Source organism: Lissotriton helveticus, chromosome 1_1 (assembly GCF_964261635.1).
Source record: "Lissotriton helveticus chromosome 1_1, aLisHel1.1, whole genome shotgun sequence".
Classification (NCBI taxonomy): Eukaryota; Metazoa; Chordata; class Amphibia; order Caudata; family Salamandridae; genus Lissotriton; species Lissotriton helveticus.
Genome location: NC_136057.1, coordinates 806,318,471 through 806,336,214, shown reverse-complemented (window position 1 = coordinate 806,336,214; position 17,744 = coordinate 806,318,471). Strand labels below are relative to the sequence as shown.

The following is a 17,744-nucleotide window of genomic DNA, read 5'->3' as shown; positions in this document are numbered from 1 at the left end:
TGCCGAGGGTAGGTATGTAATCCTGTCTGGCAGGCCATGAGATAACACTAGACATCATTTACGCACCCAATCAAGACCAGGTCGGCTACCTGACCTTTTTTTCGGCCCAGATCGCTGCTCATATGACCGGGCAAGTATTACTGGGTGGACGCTTTAATTGTGTTGCAGACGTTGGGGCTGATTGCATCCACCCACCACATATGGGGCCACACTCAAATCGCACAGCAGTGGGATTCTTTATTGGATTCACCACTGGGGCCTGGAGGATATATGGAGAAGGCAACGTGATAGGGTCAGGGAATATTCTTTTTTCTCGTCGATCCATCAGGTACACACTAGGCTTGACACTTTTCTTTGTATGCCGTCTCTTAGTGTTTCTATTACATACACTGAGTATCTGGGGCGAACCCTGTCTAATTATAGCCCTCTATTTTAGATCCACCAGCCAATAGGGAAATGACCTCCGATTCCCACCTGGAGACTCAACCCACTGGCACTGGAAGATGGCTCTTACAGGTCATCTTTGTCTGCTCTCATTGAAGCTTTCTTACCCATGAATGCCCGTACGGCGTCCTCGCCCTGCTGGAGTGGGAGGCTTTCAAGGTAGTGGTGCGGGGCCACTGTATGGGGCAGTCGATAGGGGCATAGCGAGAAACGCGAAAAGAAATTCTAGACTTAGAAAGTAAGATGCATAAGTTAGACAATGAACAGGGGCTTGATCCCACTGCATCATTTAGGTTGCAGGAAACAAGAGCGAGCTATCACGAAGCACTGGTTGGACTACGATGCCACAGTTACAAGGAATACATGGATAGGGTAAAAAGGGAAGAGGGGAGAGCTGGACAGTTATTGGCGTGCTTAATCAAGCCAGAGTCCCGTGATGCGCCTATCACCCATCTAAAGCAGGAAACAGGTAACCCAATCTACAGCCCAGACGAAATCATTGCTTCCTTCCAAAGATATTATGAGAGATTTATGCTGCGGCTCACCAGCTGCCAATCCATCACTTATTAAGGACTTACTCGACCCTTTGCCACTCAGGACTGTGGCTCACCAGGCACGGGAGGAATTGGGGTGCCAGGGGACGCTGAGCGAGATCCAGGCGGCCATCGGGGCCATGGCATCGGGTAAGACGCCGGGTCCTGATGACCTCCCGGCAGAGTTCTATAAGCGATTCGCCTCTAACATGACGCCACAGCTGGAGAGTCTCTATGCTGAATCGCTCAAACGGGGAATTGTCCCAACACTACTCGGGACGCGCTCGTATTCCCGCTCCCTAAAACCGAAGAGATAGGGGCTGGAGTAGTGGATTTCAGACCACTCTCAATGCTCAATCTAGATTTTAAAATCCTTAGCAAGGTCCTGTCATGCAGGCTACTTCCACACATGACATCCCTGGTTAATTCTGATCAAAATGGGTTCATTCCCTCCCGCTGTACGTCTTACAAATTCCATAGGCTCTACTCCGTGCTGTACCACGAAGAGGCGTCGCTTCTCCACCAGGCGGAAATATTGTCAATTGACCTGGAAAATGCGTCTGACATGGTTAGCTGGGTATATCTATTCGAAGTTATGGTGCGGATGGGTCTCTGGAACGATTGGGTGACATGGGTACGGCTCCTTTATGCTGCGCCCGCTACAAGTGTTAAAATGGGCAAGACGATTCTTAGTCAATACAGGATATTCCGAGGCACTCGGCAGGGGTGTCTCCTGTCACCCGTTTTGTTCACCCTGGCAATAGAACCGCTTGCAGAAAGAGCACTATTGAGGAGTATGGGGCTGGGCCTCACAATGGGAATACAGGTGCATACAATTTCATTGTACTTGGAAGACCTGTTAATTTACTTGGAGGAGGTGGTGGTGGGCACTGCCTCAGCGATGCAGATCTTGGAGGGCTTCGGGCAAGTATCAGGACTCCGGCTTAACAAAGCTAAGACTTATTTATTTTCGGTAGCAGGCCCAATACCCAGACCGGAGACTCTACAACCCGACATTGTTTGGACTTCCCATTCCTTTAAATACCTGGTCATCCATATCTTTCACTCTTTAGAGGACTTAAGAGAAGGAAACTTAATCAGAGCCGTACATTCCCTAAGAACGTGTGTCCAATTCTGGCTAACTCTGCAACTCCCTATCATGGCTAGGATCTCCCTCTCCAAAATGGTTATGCTACCCCAGCTTTTGTATTATTTTGTCAACCTCCCAGTCCTGATGACAGTAGGCTGGTTCCGCCCCCTGAATTCTCTGTTGCGCGACCTGCTGTGCGATGATGGGTGACTGAGAGCTTCCTTAAAGATGCTACAGCGCACAATGGCCGAAGGAGGGCTGGAGAACCAAACTTCGAGTACAACATATTGACTGCTCAACTGCAATGGTTGGCTCAATGGTTAGAGGGGGTGAATGAAGCAGCACATGCCTGTCGGAACCTGGTAACTGTCCTAGCTTACTGCTGGCCAAATTATTAGTCCCGGCTACCCCTACTCCATATCACACTGTATTGCAATGCACTGCAAACTTGGAAAAGACCTCTAACTAAAGCGAAGAGATCCCCGAGATACACTCCAATGTTGCCTCTTTTGGGTTTGCCACGTGGGCTCTTATGTCGTTATTTACTGCAGATCATTTGGCAAACTGGACGGAGTTAGGACTGGAGAACGTGAGAGATTGTTATTTTAAGAAAACTTTAATCCCCTTTGAGGAACTGGTGGATAGCTCTGGGCTCCCTCTGGAACAGTTTTTGCATTATGCTGCATTTGTCGGATCCTTCGGACACTTGTGGGGCGGGGGGAGGGAGGAACCTGTGACGCACCCAATCTTGCACGCATTGATTACCCTGGGCACTTCCGGGCATCAGGTGAAATGGTTCTATGCCATGCTCTTTGCTGCATGCTTGGACCCACTGTGTGGCTTATGAGAGAAGCGGGAGAGGATAACGGGTGGAGAATTTACAGAAGCTGAATGGGGCACGTTTTTGCAGTCCCGCAAGAAGATCTCTTGTAACACACGCTTAAAATACATACAATTCAATGTCGTACACATGACATGGGGCAAGTTTTTGCAGTCCCGCAAGAAGATCTCTTGTAACATACGCTTAAAATGCATACAATTCTATGTCATATACATGACATATGATACCTCACCGTCTGAACATCACATATGGGGGTGATACACGGTCATGTCCACGATGCTCCCACCTTAATGCAGACTTTAGCCACATGACATGGGAGTGCCAGCAACTGCACCCTTTTTGGGAAGCAGTTCTTGCCAAAATTAAGGAGGTGCTGGGAAGGGAGCTTGCTCCTACAGTACGGGTGTGTCTGCTGGGCCTAATTCCCAGACCTCACAAGAGAAAAGTTGGAAATAGGCTGATTGACTTGGTCCTGGGTCTTGCCAAACGCAGAATAGCACTAGAATGGAAATCAACACTGGGACCCAAGGTTGAAAGCTGGAACCAAGAGGTAATTAATTGGGCAGAGGCGGAGGGCAGAGCTCTGAGTTGGGAGGAGGTGAGAAGAATGCGGAAGCGCCCCATTGCTGATCAGTGTAGGGAGGCGATGAGGTCATGTGAACACCCGACACAAAGTAGTGATGAAGAAGGGGGGGAGGAACGTGATGATCTAGGCATTGGTAATGTAGGGTAATGGCCATTTCTTGGCCCCGCAGAGGGGGATCCCGCATTGTACTGGGGTTTCCGTTCCTGCAGGGTATGGTGAGATGTGCCTATGCATGATGGGATATACTGAGTAGGGAGAGGCCTCCCCCCACCCCCATCCCTGCACCCTAGGAGGGTGCACTGAGCCCTGACCCACCAGATACGTACAGTTTGAGCTTAAGTTATAATGTTCTTCTGTAAAGGTTCATGTGTATGTTTATATTTTAAAGTTATCTTAAAAAGTTAACTTATTGATTCTGGATTGTATTGTCTTATCCTAATGCAAGGTTGATGGCAGTCCTAGTGGAAGCTGTGACAATGTAAATGCACCACATAACGAACAATAGAATATACATTTGTACAGCTCATACCAGGTGGTTACATCAGTACCACTATTGTAGGGTAATAGGGAGAAATATACGCTAACGATTATTTACAGTGTTCCAAAACTTAAGTAATGTGGGAACTGAGTGACCACATTGGATGATGTGGTATCAAAATTGTAACTTACCTGTGTCCGGAAAGGATATGTACAAAATACCAATAAAATTAAGCTTTAAAAAAAAATGGATGTCTACGGTCGACTGGGTTTTCGGGTGACATCCAGCCCTCTTTGATAAACATACCCTTGGATAGGAGTCGCCTGTTTGGAGACAAGGCTAACTCGGCCCTTGGACAGTTTAAAGAGAATACTGCTGCCGCTAGCTCTCTGGGTCTTTCTTTCCAGCCCCACCAGGCCCAACAGTTCATTCGAGGCTTTGGTCGAGGCGTCCCGTATGGTCAGCTGATCCAGCTCCTGCAAGGGACACAGCCTTTTCGTGGGAGAGACCAGGGCGCCCTCTGCCCCTGCAACTAAGGTCAACATGCTTCACAGTCCTATACCAGTTTCTACATTGATCACACTAAAGACTACTAGGTGGACAATCAGCTCTTTGTGGAGTTTGCCGGAGTGAAGAAGGACAAGGCTGTGCAGAAGCGTACCATATCATGCTGGATTGTGCTCTGCATCAAGATCCGCTACGCATTGGTGAAGCAGCAGCATCTAGAAGGCTTGCAAGCCCACTACACTGTGGCCTAAGCTGCTAGCACTGTATTAGCATGCAAAGTTTCTGTTCTCTGCATCTGCCAGGCAGCTATGTGGGCATCCCTTCTTACGTTCATGAAACACTATTGTGTGGACAGCCAAGTCCGTTGACCGGGGCTCTTTATCCGCTTGGTCCTGCGGGACTTTCTGGCTAAGCCCATTTGCAGTCCTGCCTTCAAAAGGTACTGATTTCATATCTATTGAAAAGGTGCGGACTTTGCAGCTAGAAGTCTCAACAGAAAAATAAGTTACTTGCCTTTGGTAACGCTGTTTCTGGTAGACACTCTACCTTGCTGCAGATTCCTCACCGACCCTCCCATCCTTCCTGTTCTGGGATTGGGTCTCTACCCAGTAACCGCTTTGCTGCTTCGTGAATTCCGCTGCTGTGCTGTGACATTCCAATCTTGGGTGTGGCTTGGACGGCCCCCGGCCGTCGTGCACACTCGCCCACCGTGATAGAGCACGGAACAGGTTAATAAGATTCGAAGTCTAAGAATCCGCACACTGATTTACCAGTTTGGTATTAGGCTCAACATTTGGAGGCGAGAACAGTCTCGAGAGCAATTGACATCACGCAGGAGTGGCACCTACATAGGCCTCGCTCGTTGCTTCCCGAGCAGAACAACGTCCGTGTGGAGCGTGGCACTCCTGAAATTTTTCCTGATCCAGTCTGACGACTGAGAAATATTCAAAAGGTGAGTTATCTCCTCTACCTAGTCTCCTCTTTACTAGAAAGAGCATTACCGAACCTAAATTGTTCATTGCAAATATGAAACGTCGATGTCCTATGGTTCTGAATTTAACCGATGCAATAAATAGCACTTATGATGATGAGTTTGCCCCAGTGAAATGTAGAAAAACACGCAGATTTTGTTGCTTTAAATACCAAATCCGCATGTCCTAGTATTTACCAGACCTTTCACTATGTAAATGTCAAGTTTGACTTTCTGGTATTTACCTGGGCAAAAGTGCGGGACACTCTAAACCACGAGTAATTGTGCCACAAGTGATTTGCACAAGAGTCGGAAATTCACAGATTCACTCATAATAAAGGTTTTTATTTCGAATAGTGCAATTCATGTTTTGGTGTACGTGGGGAATGGTTGCATTGCTGGTTTTATAATATTACTTTGGTGTAACAATATTGCTGACGTGGCCACCACCTGATGCCCTAGCAAATCGTTTTGTTTTTCCAGGTGGGTGTAAGGCAGCGGGGTTGATTATTGCCATCACAGTAAATATACATCCTGCAGAAACGTTAGTTGGTAGGAAGAGCATTTACACTAAAGTATTTTCAAGTTCCATTTTAAATTTAATTACGGTTTAGTAAAACGAATTAAAGAGCCCAGATGTGGTCCTTTACCTCCATACTTTCTTCATTTAAAAAATGCCAAGCGGTCTCTTTGAACTAATAGTATTTGCCCCGTTTCCTTTTATGACGCTTTATATGTAAATGCAATTGTTATTTTGTTTAATATTAACGTTTATACTTTCCATAGGATCTACATGGATTTGACCTGCTTAAAATGAAATCACACCTCGGTAAGTAGAAAGAGCTCAGTTAAGAATAACAAAAATTCCGTTCCATAATACATTTGTATAGCATAAAATTAAATGGACTTTGCTTAGAGCGTTGCATAGCAGTTTAAAGATGTCTTTCTTAGTATTACATAACACCTAAGAAAAGGCCGTTTTCTTGAACCGATTTTAATGCCTATTAATGCTGCTATGAGAATGATCATTTGTATGTTTGCCGGTCACTGTTAACTCCCTTGTCAACCTGTTCGAGTTCCCCTTGTGCTAGGTTCATTACTCTATAAAACGTTCATGGGAGCTGTGCACATCAAGGGACCAGTTCCTTCAAATAACGTAGGTCAAGCACTAATGTTTCCATTCATTAAATCTAAGCCTACGTTTACCAGTACTTAAGGACTCCTTGGGGATGACGCTACCTGTTGCAGAACTCTTGTCAGTCTAATAAGACACAAGGAGCAACCAGGAATGTGAATGAAATATAATTTTATGTGTCTTTCTTGTTGGTCTTAGGGACAATTTGATTGATTTTTGCACTTCAAAGGGGATGATGGACGGAGCGTATGAGCAAATCAAACACTCACCCCCAGTCAACTGATCTGGTTTTAATCCATCACCATTCTTTAGCTCCTTCCACCCCAGTTCAAACATGGCCATATGCAAATTAGTCTAACCCTGTGCCTCATGGGAACAGTCCAGCCCGAACTGCCAAGCCATGTCTTCCCCGGACCGGAAACAAGCATCCTGGGACCGGTTTCGGATTCATAATCCTCATCTGCCAGGCAATCTTGAATCCAGTGGTAGAGTAAGCAAGGGACCCACGTCTGGGCATACCCTGCCAACTTAAGGCGAACAAAGCAATACCAAAGGGGATGATGGACATAGCGTTTGAGCAAATCAAACACTCACCCCCACTCAACTGATCTGGGTTTAATCCATCACCATTCCTTAGCTCACTCCACCACCCCAGTTCAAACATGGCCATATGCTAATCAGTCTGACCCTGTGCCTCATGGTAACAGTCCAGCCCGAAATGCCAAGCCATGTCTTCCCTGGACCGGAAACAAGTATCCTGGGACCGGTTTCGGATTCATAATCCTCATCAGCCAGGCTATCTTGAATCCAGTGGTAGAGTGAGCAAGGAACCCACATCTGGGCTTACCCTGCCAATTTAGGGCGAAAAAGCTATACCAAAGGGGATGATGGACGGAGCGTTTGAGCAAATCAAACACTCACCCCCAGTCAACTAATCTGGGTTTAATCCATCACCATTCTTTAGCTCACTCCAGCACCTCAGTTCAAACAAGGCCATATGCAAATCAGTCTGAGCCTGTGCCTCATGGGAACAGTCCAGCCCGAACTGCCTAGCCATGTCTTCCCTGGACCGGAAACAAGCATCCTGGGACCGGTTTTGGATTCATAACCCTCATCAGCCAGGCTATCTTGAATCCAGTGGTAGAGTGAGCAAGGGACCCACGTCTGGGCATACGCTGCCAACTTAGGGCGAACAAAGCGATACAAAAGGGGATGGTGGAGTGAGCTAAAGAATGGTCATGGATTAAACCCAGATCAGTTGACTGGCGGTGAGTGTTTGATTTGCTTAAACGCTCCGTCCATCATCCCCTCTGATATCAATTTGTTCGCCTTAAGTTGGCAGGGTATGCCCAGACGTGGGTCCCTTGCTCACTCTACCTCTGGATTCAAGATAGCCTGGCTGATGTGGATTATGAATCCGAAACCGGTCCCAGGATGCTTGTTTCCGGTCCAGGGAAGACATGGCTTGGCATTTCGGGCTGGACTGTTCCCATGAGGCACAGGGTCAGACTGATTTCCATATGGCCATGTCTGAACTGGGGTGGTGGAGTGAGCTGAAGAATGGTGATGGATTAAACCCAGATCAGTTGACTTGGGGGTGACTTTGGTATCGCCATCATTTTTGCATTTGGCTGAATTAATTTGCTCACTGCGAGTCGTGAAATAATAGATGCCCTTGCAGCAGTAGGATGTCTCATGGGACAGTAAGTAGTAGAGAGAGTGGGCGTCCTTAGTATTAAGGATTTATTGATTCTTTATGGAATTGATCCAGATTGAGATCTTCTGCTCATATGGTCTCTTGACGCCATCCACTTAGTTTGCATCTTCCCATTCAGCAGGTAGGATAAAGTGGACTCAGCCATAGTTGCTAAATTCTCAGATTGCTTATGTGTTGCATTCACATTTCCATGTTTTCAGTGTAGTTATGAGGGACATTCAACTGTCAAATGAGTGACACATAGAGTGACACTTACATGCGAATAACACCAAGCAATTAAAACAGAGGAAAGAGAAGATAAATATCAGAAATCATGCTGTTTAAACAATAACACGCTCGAACAAGCATTTTCAATGCTATATGTCTTGCATTACTGAAAGTTTAAGCTATTGGTGTTGCAAGTAATAAAGCAACGCCACTAGCTCAAACTTTGTATATTGTATGCGGACACCTTTATTCTTTCAATCAAATTTATTTTGAACTAAAAAAACTGTAGATAGACTCAGTAAACTGTATGTCAGCAAATGTAGTGGGCATTTCGGTGAAGATGTGCTCTCTGCAAATGACAGTGCACTACCAGAATATTGTTGCTCCCCTGTGCTCCAAAGTGCACCCCCAGCTACTCATCACATCCTTAATACTCGCCTGTTAAATAGGCTTTGCACATTTGCTACCCTTGTTCTTTGACTGATGCTTGGATTTTCACAATCCCTAGTGCTCTTGTCCACCAGGGTAGCCCTCTCTCCCCCAAAGCATTACCTTCTTAAATGCGAACATACATTTTGCCAGAGGGGCAGTACGTATGTCGGGCCGGGCGGTACACATTGCACAAATCAATTTTTCCGATAGCACCTGTAGATTTTCTGATGGTACCGGATTTTTGCAACAACAACCAAAAACTCGGCCTACACATACCAGACACTAGCCAGTCTCAACACCTGTACAACCGAGATTGTACACAAAAGCCATCTTTTAACCGCACCCTGCGTACTGACTGCACCCTACTTTTCGTCCTAAAACAATCAGAAACGCACTCCAGTCTGTGACTCGTCCCCAGACCATTGGTGAAAATATCAGAATTCAGACAGCGCTTCGAGTCCATTCTAAAGGCAGTACCGCGCTACACAGACCCTGTAGCATAAGGGGGTGGCCTGGAGTTCCTAGAGTGTTAGAGCTCTCAGTGCAGCCATGCAGTCACACTGATCACTCCAGAAGGGTGACGCCATGACCCCAGGAGAACGGAGTCTGTCTTTAAAGGACTGGGAAGCCGCGAAAGGCATGTCTGCCTTGTGTGGTGCGGAAGTGCCATGAATAGAAACTCTTCTGTCTGACGGATGCTGAACAGTCCTGTGAGGGTTTTTTTTCTCGCTTCATGTGGCGCTTTAAAGACCTCTGTGAAAGTGCCCTTCCTTACCTTGTGAGTGACTGGAAATAGAGAGCGGATAAAATTTTGCCTTTCGTGAAAAATAATGTAAAAGACCATGCTGCTGCCCAATTCGAGTAAAAAAAAAACCAAAAAACGCTGTGCAAAAACACTTGTGTTACACGGTGCTAGAAAAGAGCAGAACAGGTTTTCGGCCTGTTTTAAAGCGCTATGCGAAAGTCTGCTTTTGCCTCAAGTGTGGAAACGCTCAAGCGTCCTCTGCCTGTCTAATGTTTGTATTTAACAATGACAGGCAGAATAATTGTTCACTCTAGTCGTGATTAAACAGAAGCTGCAGAAAAGATTTGGAAAAAAATATGATGAACTTGGTTATTTTACCTCCTCACAACCCAAGATTTGTTTGGCAAATGTGAAGGCACACTTCGCGTGGGGGGGGAGAGGAGGAGCAGCAATTCAAAAGGATTCCCGCCACTTTGCAATCACTTCAAGTCTCTAACTTGCCCTCTCCGGGTAGGCCAGTGTAACGAGGTAGAAACCTCTCTGCAGTCGGTCAGGTCCTTCACACTCATCTTCTGTTTACAAAAAAAATATTTTGACTTTTCCATATAGTGGTCCTACCATGCTTAAGCTCAGTTATTTAGGTAAGACTCTTACCTCTCCCAAAGTCATTCTTATCATGGTACACAATTATTTTATTTAGGATGTATGAATTAGACTATGATCTGTTGCCAGTACATCACTATGCAGACTGTTACTACCTAGAAGGTCGTGCATGCATGCACAGAAGTAGAAGGCATTGAGTCCACGTTCTCTGTGCATCCTGGTTGCATGTTTGTTGCCAAGAACTGGCTCTTCCTTCCTCTGGCTTTGATCTACGGATACATTGAATTGGATAAGTGTAGTTCGTGCCTGTTCTTTCCTGGGCCGGGCTACATAACGTGTTTCTCCAAAGCTTGTGAGTGCAGTTTTATTGGGGGAGGATACTGGGTAGAGATGAGACTTGTCTTTATTTAGCACAGTGTAGTGAGTGAGTACTCTTTGTACTTTTGTATAGGAGAGTTTATCTTTTTGTCTGTCTGGTCTTCCACCTTTAGTGACAACATAACCAGGCCCTTACTGCATCTCTTGCTTTCGTTGTGCAGGACCCCTGGTCTCCGCACTCCCCACTCAGAATCTCTGAAAGGCCAAATCTGGGGCTGTTATGTTGAGTGTAAATGATTGCTGCTCACACCTCTCTGAAGCTGTGTAAATTTACTGGACTGCACCAAGCATTGCAAGAAACCGAATAAAAACAGAAAAGTATGTACAGAGTAAGAGCTGATGTGCTCCTTGAAGCTGTGGAAAAAAAGTTGTGGATATAAACCATAGCTGAAGAAATGATTGTTGCTGCCCTAAGTGACACTTTCCAGAACTGGAGTAACCTTAACTCTAGGTAGGACCGTTCTGGTACCCCCCTGATAGTGGTACCCTTGGAGGCATTACAATTTTGTATTGCCATCAACTGGCCCTAGTAAAACCAGTTCTGCACTGATTATGATGAAAAAGTTACTTCTGTTTTCAAGGGATAAATGCGGGATGAATGATTCATTATGGAATTCCAATGAAAAATATATCATTTGGAACCCTCCCTTTAGACCCTTTCATGCATCCTACCTCCTTGATCAGTCTGTATCCACTTTAGTAAATTACATTTAAGCAGACATGTTTGTAGATTCCTCATCGAGGGTCATAATTGTAACCCATGCTGGTGAAAGGAGCTGCATGTCATACAAGTATTTACCACACGTAAATGTTTCTTGGAACAAGCCATGGCCTAGTGTTAAGTAAAATATAGTACCAATGCAGTATAGGTTGCTGTTACTGGGTAGAGATACATTAGCGCCACCTCATTGGACGTTTGCTTCTAAAGCAAACATTTGAATAATGTCAGCGTACTCCTATGACTAAATATACCCCTTCCCTCAAAATGTGTGTGTTTTTCCAACCCTCTTTCTGGCGCCAAGGGGAGAGACTGATAGGGACCCGTGCCTCTTCTGTTTTCCCTACTGGCCTCCACCATAGCTGGATGTCGGTGAATAAAATACTTGCATTCTGTGCATTAACTGTTAATGTCACTTCATAGGGTATCCTTAACACCCCACCTCTTTCACGTTATGAACGACAAATCACTGCGTGTTGAGATGTAAGATATATTTCCATTCTTCCCTTAATCCCAAAAAAGGCAATGGTATACTTGGCACAGGTGTGAAGAACAAGATGATGAAAATCGGAGAACATGTACGACACCTTCTGGCAAACCTACTCTTTACTGGACCATAGAAAACCATCTCTTGATCATCTGTCGCCAATAAATTTGCCGGGACATGGTTTTATTACAATCTAAGAGCCGGTGGGGCCAGCAAGAGATCTTAACAAGGCGCTGCGGCTCCGCTTACCTCTAGCTTCCTAATTCCCTTGCAAGGGGTGGGCACCCTGTGCTGCTGCTGCTGCGCTGCTGTGCCCGCGGTTCCTAGTGTCCTGAGCGGGGAGAGGCTTCAAGGCGCTGGGGCTGCTAACCTCTCGGTTCCTAGCTCCCTTGGAAGGGCTGGTCAGGTTCTGCTGCTGCGCTGCTGTGCCCGCGGTTCCTAGTACCCTGAGCGGTGAGAGGCTTCAAGGCGCTGGGGCTACGCTTACCTCTAGGTTCCTAGCTCCCTTGGAAGGGCTGGGCAGGCTCTGCTGCTGCTGCTGCAGATCTGCTCGGTCCCTGCGCCTTCTCCCGCTGCTCTCACCAGCTCCTCAGTCCCCGCTGCACGATAGGGGAATGCCTACCCGCGCCCCAGCTGCCCGATGACATTCTGATCCTTGGCTCCTGCTCCGAGTCAGAAATTAATTGGTAAAATAGCAAAGTGAAAAAAAGCAAAGAGGGGGGAGGCTCTGAAAGCCTACGACAGCATATGCGAGGTACCAAAAGGGCACCAGAGAGTAAGAAAGACTGCGGAGAGAGCTCACCTTCCACCTCTCCCCCTCTCCCCCAGCTGTGACTAAATAAGAAACCAAAACTATGCAGCGGCGAGTGGTGCGCCTGCCCGCGCCACAGCGCCCGTGTCTGAGCACGATAATTAAAACCACATGAACGGTGGTGCGCGTAATAGACACCAATAGGCCATGGGCGGAGCTATGCGCCCGCCTTTGGCCTATTGCGTGTTCTCTTTCATTACGAGACGCACGCAAAGTCTAATCGCGTGGCACAAAAGGATAAGCACATGCACAAGCGTGTGCGATTCCTAGGTCGATTTTCAAACCCCCTCCAAGCGGTCTCTTGCTGCGCAAGTAAAGGCTGCGCACTGCAACGCTAGGCGCGAGACCTAAAAAGATCTTGAAACTGCTGCAACACCCTGAAATGAAAGGTCACTAGCCTACTGCCCCTGTTCATCCGGTAAAGCCAATATTATGTATTTGTAAAACTAAGTTAAGATATAATGGGTGTAACACATGGGCTGCAACTTTAGTGCTTGGAATTCAAGGATCACTGTGTTATATTTCATGGGATTTCATGGTATGCTATCATCTTGGTTTTTACAGCTGCATGGAACTGGAGATTGCTAAACATCATTTATTATAATTAAGACATACCATTTACAATCGTTAAAGATGAACTGTGAGTTTCCAGATGGATGTTTTCTAATTCAAGAGGAGAAGGTGTCCTTTAATCTTTCTGTTTTTAATCTACTTTAGTTAAAAGGTTTTTGTTTATGGCATTGTGAAAACAGGCACTTTCTATTTTAACAAAAGGACAGGCGGCTGGGTCATATTAGGCTATGATGGCTGTTTAAAAGACATGTATTGCGTCCCTGCCCTCTCATAAGGAAATGTGCAGGGGGCTTCAGGCAGATGCGCAGCCTGACAAAACATTACTCGTGGATGGTGCATCTGAAAATAGAGTCAAATAAAAAAAACATTCCTCTGGTTCTCGGTACATTATCCTATACAGGAACGCTAGTGGGTTAATTCACATGCTGCAGATATGAGTGTGTGACCTGCCCCCACTAACAGAGACATCACCCCATTGATTCCTCCTGTGTGAGCTAGAAACTTCTGCACTTAACCTGACTGTGCCTCCAGAAGCACCTCTTGGCATGGGGAGAGTATTCACCAGGCTAGGTAAGGGGGCCACCAGGCTGCAGCGGCCAGTACCGATTATGGTAGCTGACAAGCCGGTCTCTTGCTGGTGGCTGCGGGCATACGTTCAGGTTCCATGGTGATTCTGCCCTACAGCAAGCTGGGATCCCACTTGTATGCTGAAAAGGGGCTGGCTGCCTGGTGTGTGCTGCACTGCACGGTCTTTCGTCGTATCCCTTGAGTTGGAGGCTCCTGAGCTGTCAGAGAGAGCTCAGGTACGATGTGACTAGAGTCAGACAGTCAGGCCACAGCCCCTGCTCCCCGCACATATGCCAGCCTGGATACAAGAATATTTAATAAACCGAAATAGTCTGTGGGGGGGAGCCATGCGATAGCTCTCATCGCAACAATGGAAAACCATCATGTGCAGCGCTTGGCGCATGGCTGTGGCACTTAGTCATGTTGTAGAACCCAGACATGTGGTCCAGAGCACGGGTGGGTCTGAGGAGGCTACAAACACAGTTACTGGGGCTAATAGTGGTTGTGAGTTCCCCCAAGATATATGGCTGGCATTGGTTCTTTGTGTTCGGCACATTAACAGATTTACTGCTTTAGAAAGCATTACACGGGCAGGTAAGCACCCACAGAAAGAGCTCAGTGGGGTGCCCCGTTAATCATTCTACTGTGCATACAGCAAGCGCTTTCTGACAGAGTACAGAAACTGTTTATCAAGTTCATTAGCTAGAGAAAGAAAGACAATGTCCTGCAGAGAATAAGAACACATCGAAGCAGGTTATAGTATAAAGACCAGACCAGGCCTGTGACTCAGAGGAAAGCTTCAACTGCTTCTGAGCATATACCAGAGACAAAGAAATCAAGGGTTAATCTAAGCACAATCGAGGCCGTCAGGAGTGGTTGAAATAAAATGGCAGGGCAAAGGAGTACGTTTTATCCAAACTGGACATTGAACTTGAATTGAACAAAGTACGATTTACGGGCTGGAGGAACAGCAGCCATCCTGTTACATGATTTTGTAGTAAACTGGACGACTTTTCACATGCCCCATTCAACCACCACACAGTCGACATTGGGTTTGCATGCCACTTTTCTAGCGGGCAATCCCCCTATCTACCTCTGATAGGTGTGCTCCAGTCCCTATCGGGGGTTCCCAGTGGTGTTTGCACAGAAGAGGCCACATCTTTACCAAGCCCTTCTAATTGGTTTGCATTTGCGATGAACCAAGCCCTCCTGCTTGGTGTGCTTGTACCTGTATGTATGTATGTATAGGCATTTATATAGCTCACTACTTACCCGTAGGGTCCCAAGGCGCTTCGACCGCTGCGAAACCCTTCCTGGCTTCCCTGAGAGATGGTCCCTTAATGGGTATTTCCAGGGTGAGACCAGGCATCCCCGGCGGTCTGGTGGGGCCGTTAGTGAAGATGAGGCAAGCTAATGCCCAGAGTTGCCGAGTGTGAACGCTGATCAGAGTGGGCACCGAGGCGAGAGAATTATCGAGTCCGCTGACCCTGGTCCAGAAACCTGCCGCGCCGGGAATCGAACCCTGGTCCCGGGCCGTCCTCTGCTCTCGGGTCTGCCGCCTCTAACCAGTGAGCCACACTACTTCACCTGGCTTTATTTACCCTTCTGTAACTGTTTACTGGCCTCTCCAGAAGTTGGGAACACCTGTTCCCATCTTTCACCACAGCCGTGCTACCCTTGGAGTTAATGCTTGCGGCTGTTCAATCTCTATCTCTACCTACTGACCTACCTAGTATGGGAGCGCGGTGCCAACAGGAGCAGGACCCCGAGAGCAATAAAACAAAGCCCTTGTTTACCCCCCTACTTGGCGAGTCCCCAATATGAGTGTACAAACTGAATCATCATGTGGCGCACCAGCCCCTAGGCAGAGCCCTCTCATCCTTGGGAGTCATGTGACATGTGTCGCAATAAGCTGTCTCATGACCATATGAGGACGCCAGGTGAACTTCCACTTAAACCAGGACAAAGGTGGGTATACCCACAGGAGGTGAGGTCTGAGGTCCTTTAAGGGCACTCCTAGTGTTCTGCTACGTGTCATGTCCTTATTCCCTGCCAAACCCATCAGTCTGACTGATGCTGTGTTGCCATGCTGGGGTCCCCAACCCAGTGTCTGTAGCCCTTGTACGGCTTTTGCTAATGGTATACCAGAGTGCCAAAAGGTTTCCAAGTGTTGGCTTTGAGGACATGGAGTAAAACATATGAGCACCTTTACCTGCACCTTCTTAAAGTTGACTGCAATATGTGATCTGATAATTGTCAGCATTTATGCTCCAAACTCATATTTTCAACACTATTGAAGTAACAGCCCACTTCTCGGAATGCTGCTTAAGCAACCAACCTGGCTGACTGACCGGCTGCTTTGGCGTAAGTAGCTCTTAACACGACTATTGCTGAAGGTATGCCAGGGTGCAGAACAGATGCCACCACTTTTGGATATTGAGAACCTGGCTTAAAACATACGATACATCTGCCTGCACCTCCTTAAATAAGACTGCAAGTGTGTTCTTGTAATTGTCAGCATTAGTGCTCCAAACCCATATTTCTCAACATGAACCATCTACCCACACTTACCTTTACAGTGTTCTGCTTCTTTTTATGTCTCACACCTTTGAGAACCCTGTCCCATTTATGGGGCAACCACTCCTACCCACCTGGCTGGACCAGCCATAGGTCAGGCAGCTTCTAACGTAAGTGAAGTGGCTTTGCTTTAGAGCACATCCCCAATCAATCAATCAATCAGAGTACTTGTAGAGCGCGCTACTTACCCGTGAGGGTCTCAAGGCGCTGAGGGGAGGGGGTGCTGCTACTGTTCGAAGAGCCAGGTTTTTAGGAGTCTTCTGAATGCGAGTAGGTCTTGGGTCTGCCGTATGTGGGGAGGGAGGGTGTTCCAGGTCTTGGCGGCGAGGTAGGAAAAGGATCTGCCGCCGGAGGTCGTTCGTTGGATGCGGGGGACAGCGGCGAGGGCGAGGCTGGCGGAGCGGAGCTGGCGGGTGGGGGTTGTGGAAGCTGAGTCTGCTGTTAAGGTAGGCTGGTCCGGCGCTGTGGAGTGCTTTTTGTGCGTGGGTGAGGAGCTTGAAGGTGATCCTCTTGTTGATGGGGAGCCAGTGTAGGTCTCTCAGGTGGGGGGTGACGTGGCTGCGGCGGGGGACGTTGACGATCAGTCGGGCGGAGGAGTTTTGGATGCGTTGTAGTCGTCGTAGGTGTTTGGCTGGGATTCCTGCGTAGAGTGTGTTGCCGTCGTCCAGTCTGCTGCTGACGAGGGCTTGTGTCACCGTTCTTCTTCTTTCGGTCGGGATCCACTTGTAGATCCTGCGGAGCATGCAGAGGGTATTATAACAGGAGGAGGAGACGACGCTGACCTGCTTAGCCATGTAGAGGGAGGTTTTGAGGATGAATCCTAGGTTGCGTGCATGGTCGGTGGGTGTTGGTGGTGTTCCCAGTGTGGTCGGCCACCAGGAGTCGTCCCAGGCTGAGGGGGTGGGTCAGAGGATGAGTACCTCTGTTGTGGAAAAATACAAACTGGGGGGGCACTACCAACCAGAATATAAGATCCTTAATTATTGCCCGGCGATGTCGCCTCTTGAACCCACAAAGAAGTTAAACTATTGAAGAGGCAGGCGCTGGAGACTGGAAGGCAGGAAACAAGGTTTTTATTCGCTCCGGAGGAGAACACAACGAAAACGGACAGAAGGTATCGTTCTGAGGTGCTCTAACTGCATCCCGGAGGCCTGGCCTCTTATACACAAGTTTATCTCTTTATTACATGTAACACATTCTCGTTGATACTTTGATGTACGGAAAGACATCCTCAGAATCCCCCCTTCCCAGCCCGTTCCCATGCAAGGCTACAGTGGAAGTCCCCGCCCCGTTCACAACAGGTGATGATCATTGCGCAGCTGGGTATTCCGCCGATTCACGGAGT

The 17,744-nt window shown here is 47.4% G+C and overlaps 1 protein-coding gene across 2 annotated transcripts in view; it reads left to right on the top strand.

Moving 5' to 3' along the window:
* Nucleotides 1–17,744, top strand: part of ZNF277 (zinc finger protein 277) — a 716,997-nt gene that overhangs the window by 616,029 nt on the left and 83,224 nt on the right. For both annotated transcript variants that reach the window (XM_078674468.1, XM_078674475.1), the window contains exon 10: nt 6,236–6,278. In XM_078674468.1, the coding sequence (XP_078530594.1) occupies nt 6,236–6,278 (43 nt within the window). The remainder of the gene's footprint in view (nt 1–6,235; nt 6,279–17,744) is intronic.